Source organism: Oncorhynchus tshawytscha, linkage group LG10 (assembly GCF_018296145.1).
Source record: "Oncorhynchus tshawytscha isolate Ot180627B linkage group LG10, Otsh_v2.0, whole genome shotgun sequence".
NCBI lineage: Eukaryota > Metazoa > Chordata > Actinopteri > Salmoniformes > Salmonidae > Oncorhynchus > Oncorhynchus tshawytscha.
The window spans coordinates 48931176-48941944 of record NC_056438.1 but is presented as its reverse complement, the minus strand read 5'-3'; the positions used below and the strand labels follow the sequence as shown (position 1 = coordinate 48941944).

General features: G+C 41.6%; 1 protein-coding gene, 1 long non-coding RNA gene and 5 other non-coding genes across 7 annotated transcripts; all 7 read left to right on the top strand.

The window, feature by feature from the left end:
- Positions 1-42: 42 nt before the first annotated feature.
- Positions 43-2585, top strand: LOC112261092 (trichohyalin-like). Its single transcript, XM_024436436.2, has 2 exons — positions 43-1984; positions 2131-2585. The coding sequence occupies exons 1-2, from the start codon at positions 321-323 to the stop codon at positions 2150-2152; spliced, it is 1686 nt and encodes a 561-aa protein (XP_024292204.1). The 5' UTR covers positions 43-320; the 3' UTR covers positions 2153-2585.
- A 3565-nt stretch (positions 2586-6150) lies between these two features.
- Positions 6151-9351, top strand: LOC112260372. Its single transcript, XR_002955008.2, has 8 exons — positions 6151-6250; positions 7048-7114; positions 7432-7481; positions 7660-7716; positions 7916-7975; positions 8690-8752; positions 8927-8992; positions 9215-9351. It is a non-coding gene; the product is annotated as an uncharacterized LOC112260372 (long non-coding RNA).
- On the top strand, positions 7279-7358 carry LOC112261181. Its single transcript, XR_002955132.1, has one exon. It is a non-coding gene; the product is annotated as a small nucleolar RNA SNORD74 (small nucleolar RNA).
- LOC112261188 lies at positions 7526-7595 on the top strand. The gene has a single exon (XR_002955139.1). It is a non-coding gene; the product is annotated as a small nucleolar RNA SNORD75 (small nucleolar RNA).
- On the top strand, positions 7769-7845 carry LOC112261173. The gene has a single exon (XR_002955127.1). It is a non-coding gene; the product is annotated as a small nucleolar RNA SNORD79 (small nucleolar RNA).
- On the top strand, positions 8013-8096 carry LOC112261184. The gene has a single exon (XR_002955135.1). It is a non-coding gene; the product is annotated as a small nucleolar RNA snR60/Z15/Z230/Z193/J17 (small nucleolar RNA).
- LOC112261179 lies at positions 8789-8861 on the top strand. Its single transcript, XR_002955131.1, has one exon. It is a non-coding gene; the product is annotated as a small nucleolar RNA SNORD47 (small nucleolar RNA).
- Positions 9352-10769: the final 1418 nt, after the last annotated feature.

The following is a 10769-nucleotide window of genomic DNA, read 5'->3' as shown; positions in this document are numbered from 1 at the left end:
GAAAGAGGAAGTGACAACTTTGAGAATTTTACTTCTGGGTAAACAAGATAAGTAGTACGCTATTTCATATTGATGATGCCTAGTTTTATACCCTTTACAGAGATACAATATCAGTTAATCAGGGAAAGAATTGCTGCTTCAGAATCATCTTTTCAAGACAAACGATTTAACACTGTCATCACAAAAAGGGTTTGGATTATGACAATGGTATGAGTGATAGAATGGAATGACATCATAAATAAGGAGTACCCAAGAAGAGACACAGCTGTGTTGTCTTCTTCAGATCACCTCCATATATCCCTGTTTTGTGCCAACAAGACATGCAGGAGGCAGAGATGGCAAGGAGGCAACAGGAGAAGGAAACAAAGGAGAGACAGAAAGAGATAGAGAATTTCAGGGTACAAGAGGATAAGACAAAGGCAGAAAAATATGAAAGAAAAACAGGACAGAAGACATGGGGGAACACAGATATGGAGAGTGTGCAACAGGACAAAGAGAGGGTCCAGAGAAAGTTGGAGCCTGCTGTCCCTGTGCTAAAAGCAAGGGTCATTGAGTGCAAGCCCAGGCCGAAACCAGACCTGATACCTGAGTATGGACTCGAGCCCAAGGCTGACCCAGCACCCAGGCCCTGGGCTGGGAAGGCAGACATGGAGCTGCTGGACATTGAGGATGAGGAGTGTGAGGATGAAGAGTTGGCTCTCATGGGCAACAAAAAGATTATGCGTTCCTCAGATCTGGAAGAAGCCCAGTATGAGCTTCAAAAGGAGGCTAAGGAGGCCAGGCGTAGAGGCCAGGCCGAAGCCATCAAGAAATGTTACAGACACAACGGCTCTAGTAATATTAGTAAAGTAGACAGCGCACCACCTATGAATGTTGCCAATAGTAAGACGAATGGAGATATGGAGGGAGGAACCTGTTCCTCAAACAGTAATCAGGCAGACGAGAGAACTACCAAAGTGGACAGTGTGACTGGGAAAGTGATTGGCTGGGTGAACAGAAAAGTCAAAGAGAGAAATGAGAGAAAGATTGCAAGAACATACTGGAGGGAGGAGACTCAAAGTGATCAGTTGTACATAAACGGTGTAGTGGTTTGCAGCCGTGCCCAGCGGGAGAGAGAAAAGAGGGCAAAACTCCTCAAAGGTGAGCAAACCAGACGGAGGCTGGAAAGACGCTGGCAAGAGTGGGAGAAGAGGTACAGGAGAAAGAACACGCTGAAGAGGGTACAGAGAAATGGGCTCTGGTACAGGGAGTTGGAGGACAAGAACAGCAGCCAGGGTAGTCATGAGGAAAACTCACTGCCTGATGGAGCAGAGGAGGCTGACGGTGATGAAGAGGTGGAATACCTTTTAATGTATGGGCCCTGCGACTGTGAACTCTGCAGGGAAGGATACACATGTCTCTGGTACAGTTATGACAAGGAGGAGACAGACCCCAAGGAGGCTAGGAGCAAGAGGAGGAGGATAATCAATTGGATCAATACAAGAGTCAAAGAAGATTATCGCAAGAGAATCAACACAACCTTTAACATCCAGAGTTTAGTATGCAATGATTATGCCATTTACGGAAACGCCATCCTTCGCCAATGGGACCTACAGAAGATCATACGGCGGGAACTCGTAAAAAAGGAGGAAAGAAGACAAAGGCTGGAGAAGCGCTGGAAGGAGTGGGAGAAAGCGAGGGCTCAGAAGATAAAAACAATTCTTCAGGAGAAGAAGGCAAAGGAACAGGTCAGGCTCAATAGGCTGATAGACCTGAATCTAGAGGCAGACCAGAAGATCAAGGAGTTCATTGCTGCCAATCCAGGAATCCAGTCCCAGTACCCTGGAGGTCATACCAGGATGGAGATGATGGGACGTTGGGACATGGGCTACCAGAGGGAGGAGACTCAGGGCCAGGAGGGCAGAGTAGGGCCTGCTACTGTACAAAAGTCCACTGCACCTCTGCGGACCAAGAAAATAACCAAATGGCAGAAGTTGCAAAAATGGTAAAGAATAGAGCTAGAGGGGAGCTGAATATGAGCTGTACTACTGGTGACAACAGTAATTTATGTGAATTCCTCAATAGCAAAAATGTAATGGTGGAATAATGTTCACATTACCAAGATGCTAATTTATCTCATCGTTTTTGCAGGTTTTACACGATCCAACTGTGAAAAGTCCAGCCCCAGAATGATCATATGAAAGTTATTTCCTAATAAATATTTTGGAAGTAAAATGAAAATTCAAACGGAATCAATTATATACGGATCCTATCAGATACTATTCCCTCATAATATGGTACATTGTTATTTCAAAACCAGACACTTACAAACAAAGACGTAGTTCATTTTGTTGCATATATTTCAAAATGTAATTTAATGAAACAAAATGAAAAGAATGTTAATAGATTTTTTTTTGAATGAATACTGGTAACCAAAGCAGGCAATCTGAGAAGTGTCCAAAATGGCCATCCCAAGGCATATCGGTGAACAATATTTTCAGAATTATGAGAAAAAAGGTCCAAAATACTAAATACAAAGTTGCTAATTTTAAAAGAATTGCAAAATGATTCCGTCAAGGGCAATAGAGTATTCTTCCTAACAAATTCATAAATAAATAAAAAAATAACAAGAAAATTGTGCCGTCTGGTTTGCTGAATATAAGGAAGTTGAAATGATTTATACTTTTACTTTTGATACTTAAATACAATTTAGCAATTCCATTTACTTTTGATACTTAAGTATGTTTAAAACCAAATACTTTTAGACTTTTACTCAAGTAGTATTTTACTGGGGGACTTTTACTTTTACTTGAGTCATTTTCTATTAAGGTATCTTTACTTTTACTCTAGTATGACAATTTAGAACTTTTTCCACCACTGGTATAATGCAGAGTGCCACCTGGCTGGACTCACACTGACAAATCGTATTTTTCATGAACAAAAGATAGACCCTCCTGCCCTCACTAGCTTTACCCCTTGTCTCAACAGTGATGGGATCATTAGTGAGCACAGGACAGAACCCTTTTCTGCCTCCTCTTCTTCTTCACCCTGCTTTCCCACTCACTGTTTACTCTGTTGTTCATCCTGCTCCTCCCCCCTCTCCTCTTGAATATCCCCTTTCAGTGCAATGTCAGAACATGGTGACTGGTCATACGTCCATCTACTTGGAGAACAGCTCCCCGTCACAAAGCCAGCGGATGGTTCCTCTCTTTGCTCTAGGATGGAATGCTGTTCTCTTGGATGCCAGAGAGGCCCACACGGTTTTCACATGCTCCCAGTTTCTTCTTGTACAGGTCACTGAAGAGAGTTGCGCCGGTGAAATATTTATCAAAGATAAATGTGGTACCCTGTGCCCAAGTAAGGGACATTCAACAGGATCATGAAAGCATCATAGCACTCCCCTTTTCCTGAAGCAGATGGGTTCTTGCCCACAAATACATTGAAGTTGCACGTGTAACCATTTCGTGAATCAGCTAAAACACTAGACCTTGAATCCATGCCTGTAGGGCTTGGATTTCATGTATTGTTTGAGGCATTGGTGGGCCTTGGAGTGCACCATGCACTCGTCAATGGAAAGGTTCTGGAATTGGGAGACGTCCCTGCATGCATCCAATATCTGGTCTTTGAGAGGTTTGATTCTCATGAGCCGATTGTACCCTGCAGTGCCCTTCTTCTTGTCATTTTCCTCACCCTCTGCTGGGTCACTCAAGTGCAGTGAATAGGTGATTGGCCCAAAATCTTGTCATGGTCATGACTGTACAGCAAAAAGGATTACCATACAACCTGTTCGGGACCCAGTAGTCTGATACAGTGTGCACATTCAGCAGACCCATATAGATTACAATGCTGAGGTATTTGTACATTTCCTCCATGGATACAGATCTCCATGGTTCTTTAAATCCCTGTTCCTGTCTTCTCTTGGCATTCTTGTTTGTATTTGAGCAGAGTATCAACAACGTCATTACTGAAGAACAGCTGGAAGAGCTCAAGTGGGGTGTACTTTGAAGTGTTTAGCTGGTGTCCTGGAGTCCTGGCAGGTTTGAGGGGGAACAGTTTAGGCTCTTGGTCTGGTTCATCCTCACTCCTCCTCGCTGACCCACTGTTAAGAGATGTGGCTAGATTAGCATTTTTTTCTGGATTTGGCAGGGCTGGGTGTCCAGGGGGGAGAGGATGGAGAGAGGCATGGCCTTCTTTTGCCCCGTTTCTATGCTGCTTTAGGGCCAGAGATGTTTTTTGTTTCTCTTTTTTGAAGCTCTGGTCTCTATGGCTTTTGTCGCAGAGGAAAGTGCATCTTCATCCTCCTCACTTGACTTTAAAACATCAGTGGAGGGAGGGGAGGCACCTCTTACGCTGAGCTGTGATGCATCTGTTCCATTGAACAGGGAGTCATTCCCGTCTTGAGTCTCTGACGGTTCTGTCTTCATCTTCCTCTAAAATGTATCAAAAAATGAAATTGGGTTAAGGTGAGCAATATCAGTTCATTGTGACAGCTCTAGTGTATGCAAATACAGTTAAAGTCGGAAGTTTACATACACTTTAGCCAAATACATTTAAAATCAGTTTTTCACAATTCCTGACATTTAATCCTGGTCAAAAGTCCATGTCTTAGGTCAGTTAGGATCACCACTTTATTTTAAGAATGTGAAATGTCAGAATATTAGTAAAGAATTATTTATTTCAGCTTTTATTTCTTTCATCACATTCCCAGTGGGTCAGAAGTTTACATACAGTCAATTAGTATTTGGCAGCATTGCCTTTAAATTGTTTAACTTGGGTCAAACATTTTGGGTAGCCTTCCACAAGCTTCCCACAATAAGTTGGGTGAATTTTGGCCCATTCCTCCTGACAGAGCTGGTGTAACTGAGTCAGGTTTGTTGGCCTCCTTGCTCGCACATGCTTTTTCAGTTCTGCGCACACATTTTCTATAGGAATGAGGTCAGGGCTTTGTGATGGCCACTCCAATACCTTGACTTTGTTGTCCTTAAGCCATTTTGCCACAACTTTGGAAGTATGCTTGGGGTCATTGTCCATTTGGAAGACCCATTTGCAACCAAGCTTTAAGTTCCCTACTGATGTCTTGAGATGTTGCTTCAATATATCCACATAATTGTCCTGCCTCATGATGCCATCTATTTTGTGAAATGCACCAGTCCCTCCTGCAGCAAAGCACCCACACAACATGATGCTGCCACCCCCGTGCTTCACGGTTGGGATGGTGTTCTTTAGTTTGCAAGCCCCCCCTCAGACACACACACACACACACACGAGGGAAAAACAAAGTAGAATAATTTTATTACACAGTTAATAGTTTTTCTATTTCCGAGTTCATAAATACAGATAGACTTGAAATGGAAATTAAAATAGACTACACACTCATTATATTGGAGTTTAGGAACCAGAAATGCAAGCCCATATTGTTTATCAGAGCTGGCCTGGTAAACTTTAGTATAGTGTCTACTGTCCTGCTTAGTCAGACTATGGCTATCTTGCTTAATCAGGCTAGCTAATTTACCAGTATGGAAAGAAAAGGCTAAACTATGCCCTCCATGTCTCAGTCAGTGGGAGCCATTCAATAATCCAGATTTCTATTTGGTTAGCTACTATAGTTGGCTAGCTAGCTAAACACATTCACTGCTTTCTTATCGTACATATACATGGTAGAACTATTAAAAGTAAAACCATAATGTTTTCTTTTAGAACAAAACCAATGTTGGACGAAACTGGCGCACAAGTGAGTGTGCGGCTTCGGCAAAACGTTTATTTTTTTTAATATCAAATCAATACATAAAGCACATGAGGGAACACAAGCATACATAGATTATAAACAATAGAAAATCGAGCTAGGGGGTACAATATCACATTACAATTACACAAGGACCTTAAGGGACATGCATATACTTACAATTCCAACAGCTTTTTTGTTAGTAGAGCATTTAACCGTCTTAAAATACAGTTCAATTTATTTTTGTAGGGTACGAAAATTTGGTTTTCTGTTTGTAAATTTACATTTGTGTATATGAAATTTGGCCAAAAGAATAATGAAATTAATTACGTAAAAATGATTGCGCTGCTTCGGCAAAACGTGTTATCACGTACTGTACTGTCTTTGACGTTATGGCTATGTATGACATCATGTAATGTGATACCGAATTTTCCCACAAGGCAGCAGGGTGATAGTATAAATACCAACGTCACCCCTTCATGAAATCCTCTTCCGCGCTTAACTCAACAGTGTATGGTGTACAGTTCATACTGTGCGGGCTACAAAATGGTAACTATTACATTTGTATTTGCTTTAGAAGATAATGTAACGTTAAAAGAACTGGACTCTTATGCGACCTACTCAAAATGTGTATTTTATGTGTCTTACGTAGCTATTTGGCTTTTTGTATTGCATGGTGGTGTATTTTCATGTGTGTCCTTGAACCAGTAACGTTTTCAGTGCGTTGCGGTTTCAAACTTCCATTCACCGCCAGCTCTGCTAATATTAATGTAAAAATACTTTCGTTGAACAGAGTTCCGTTGAGTAATTATTTTCATTTACATCCGGTATGTACTTCTCGCCGCGAATGTCGCTTGTAAATTCATTTAGAATATTTTTTTTTTTGGGGGGGGGGGGTGCATACCGGCCGTAACGGAGGTAAATGAAGCTAGTTGCTCAACGCAACTGCATATTTGATCTACGAACATATTTTGACATTATTTTGTTGCAACAATATAATACTTCAACAATAGAGGGACACAGCGCGTAAATAACAGTTTATTTGGAATTTCCTGGACATTGGAGGTCGAACACACTGGTTCCGTTTGGCCTGAACCGCCACGTGCTAATTGTTAGCACCAGATCAAATATACTCACGAGACTGAAGTTACACATTTTTGGATTCATTAGACATTTACATAGCCAGTGTTAATTCGAACACGTCTGTCTTTTAATTTATGACGAAATTCATGTTAGGGACTTTTGATGAAACGCCGACTTTACTGACCAGACATGGTTTTGCGCTTCTAACTGTTCACTCCACTTAACTTTGCCAGGTATCTTATCATACTCTTCTAACCTTTCAGATTATGACGTACAACCTAACGTTACTTGATCCTGATGAATGACTCAGCGAAAATGGTTTACGATCAGGTATGGCACGCATTCCCATCAAACATGGATTTTTTATATCAAGCCCACATTCGTTTGAATAAGAGTTGCTGGTGTGCAAGTGATTCTTGTCAAGTCGGCTATGAGAATTGGCTTCATGTTTAGCTACCTAGTTATGTCTGGTAGTTTTCTGGTAGAATTTCACCCATGTCTGATATGATGAGAAACATGTTGGTAGGGACATCTGAAATAAATGAAGAAACGCCAACTTTACTGACCAGACATGGATTTGCACTTCTAACTGTTCATTTCACTTAAACTGTTGCCCATTATTTTATCATGCTCTTCTAACCTTTCAGATTATGAGGATCAATCTGCTCGATCCTGGATGACTATGGTGTACGATCAGGTATGGCATGGCTTCACATCCAACTCATTGTACTTAATATCAAACCTACGTGATGAATATTTGAATAAGAGTAGTGGACAGAAGTGATTTCTGACACATTTTCAAACTGATGGATATCCATTTGGCAGCGTTATATAATTGTTTTGGCTGGAAATATTGACAGAGCAACTTTCCTTAGGTTAAAACCACCTTTAAGCTGACCTTGTTAAGGAAACCAGGACATCCAGGAGCGTGGGTAAGTGCTTTGCATGGAACCCTTAGTTTTGGACCATATGCATTGTTGACTATGCCGTTGATGATGTTTAAAGTATCATTGGGAATCTCTCTGAGACTATGTGAAAGAATTTAGATAACTGAAACGGTCTGCAGTAATTTTGAAAGGACCCTACCCCTCTATGTACAGCTGAAATTAACTAGCTTTATTTGTTCTTCAGTTGTGCCTCAAGTTGTCGGATGGTTGGAACCTCTAGTCGGACTCATCAATACAGTTGCCTGTAAGTTGTTTACTGCAGCTGGAACACTTGACCATTGCCGATACAATGATGACAGCATAGTTCAGCAGATTAACCATGAAGAACACTCAGCATTGTCTTTCGCTCCTATCTGATGTATCGGCTATTACACGGAAATATAAATTCAACATGTAACAATTTCAATGGTTTTGCTGAGTTCATATTTCAAGTCAACTGAAATAAACCCATTATGCCCAAATCTATGGATTTCACATGGCTGGGCAGTGGTGCCAGGCCCAACCAGAATGAGCCCCCCCAGGGCTTTAATTGATAGAAATCCCCCAGTTTAATCAGCTGTCTGGGTGGTGTGTCTCAAAATTCACAATTTTTACCTGGCAACAGCTCTTGTGGGCGGTCCTATAGTCAGCATACCAATGGTACTCATTGGATGTCTGGCTTTGTGGAAACTGCACAGATTAGTTTCCTGTTATTGTCCCCAGCACAATGTGTATAATGGTCATGCTGTTTATTGATATGCCACCTGTAAAGTGGCTGGAGTATCTTGGCAAAGAAAACTCTCACTAACAGGGATGGAAATGCATTGTGCACATTTTCAGTAGCATTTTGTGTGCATGGGAAAGTTCAGCTCATGGGACCAACAGTTTACATGTTGCATTTATATTTTTGTTCAGTGTATATATGGGACTTTGACGATGGCTTCCCTCTGTTCTTCTTGACACCATTTTTATCTTTCAGACATGGAAAATTGGCTGATCTTGCTGTTTTAGAGTTACATCGCAAAATGAGCCACAGGCCAAGGTAAGCGCTTGGGCTACATTGACTTTACAGTTCAGCAGCCTGTGATGAAAAGATTCTGCCATATGAGTACACTGATTATACTCCTACCGTTCCATTTACTTCTGAGGCTAAAGTGAAGCGCATCGACTCATCAGTTCATGCTATGTGCTGCACTAACTTTTTCCTTTCCACTAGGTTCCTGGAGGCTGTCAGACCAGTTGCGTTTGTAATGTCCTTGGCGCCTCAATATAAACTGCGCAGGTATGTTTCATGTATACAGAAGTGGCTTGTTTAAGTCTGTCACTGCCATTGTTTCAGTGACCTGGTCCATGTTTTTATATGTGGGGGTGAGCAAATGATGATTCAGTTCTTGAACTCTCTCCCTGAGATCTTGATGACTACAAGAATACTGATCTTGCCCCATTGACATCCTAATGGTTGACTGTAACTTCATTTGGTTAACTTGTCTTCCTCTTCCCACAGGGTTTGGTCATGAAGGTGCAAGGACAATTACCACTGACCTGCAATGTTCACTATTTTATTGTGCTGTCAAAATATACATACTTAAACTGTAAATGTAGTGTTAACTATAGATTGGTCAATAAAGTATACTCTAAGCATTGGTTTCACTTGCTGTTGTCCATAACAATAATGTCGTGTGTATGTTAATTTTGAACAGCCACGTGGTGGTTGACGGACAGGTGGGCAATTTAAATGTGCAGAGACGATGGTGAGGCCATTGTCCTGGCACTCATCTGCAGCCATAGCCTCGTTTCAGCAATGCACAGTCTCAAGGATCTACACATATTTCCCATAAATTGACGTTCCATGGCCTGCATACTCACCAGACATGTTACTCCACGTGGGGTATGTGTTACCTTTTGAATAGTGATACAGAACCACATTGTACTGTGATACTCAACCCCCAGTCTTTCCCGGGAGTTTTGTCGGTCTTGGGTTACGTGGGTAATTGTTCTTGGTTTTTGTTCGGGAGTGTACCTTGTAACAGGAACGTTGTTCTACAACTTCATAACGGCATTGGCAAGTATAGTTATAAAAGCATGCTTTAACTTGGTGCTGTTTAGACCCTGATTTTCATAGTCTCCGAGATGGCTAGTGTGAGGATTCTGTGTTATGCACTATAGCCCGTTACTATGTGATTGCATGTTCTCGGCTGTTGGCTTGTGGCTGTGTGTTATGCAACACAGCTGACTTGAGACATTGTCAACAGTTTCAGGGCCATGGGCCTTTCTCATGATGGAAAAATAACATGAACTGCAGTGAGTTGTGGGGGCACATTCAGAACGTAGTGTTGCGAGAAACGGTCTCCTGTTAGATAACAGGAGCCAGGTGTGTGATAACTGTATTGAGCATGGGCGCATAGATATTCTACTACTGACGGCTGAAGCGCCTAGGGGGCTGGGATCAGCTCGGGCGCCAACGATCAACGATAGGTTGAGTGAGTTTAAACCACGCCCAGTCTCTGTCAGGAACAAGTCAGTTCTATTTGCCCTGCGAGGTGTGACAGCGAGCCTGTATATACGAAAATTGCATTTACCACTTATTGCTTAGCTAATAAAAAGTACATAGTATACAATCGGTGACTCATATTTATCCTGATACCAGATTCGATTGACGCAACCCTTAACTCTAGTACCACCAAAAGAATGTTAGCAATCATCACCTAGCGACCTGTAATTTCTTTGTTCCCACTCAATGATGGCGTCTCCCATCAACCAAGGTTCCGTGGCCTGAACAAGGCAGTTAACCCACTGTTCATAGTCCGTCATTGTAAATAACCATTTGTTCTTAACTGACTTGCCTATTAAAGGTAAACATAAGGTATGTTCAACAATTCCCTGCAATGTTTGTCTCAAGAATAAACAAGTGAAATAATTAGTCAGATTAGCTAGCTACTTGTCTTTAGGCTCTTAAAGGGGAAATCAGCAGTTGACACATCTTTGGATTTAAAATTACATGTACCCATTGATTCTTTAAGATATTACTTATAAATGCCTTATGAGCTTAGTTTGTCATA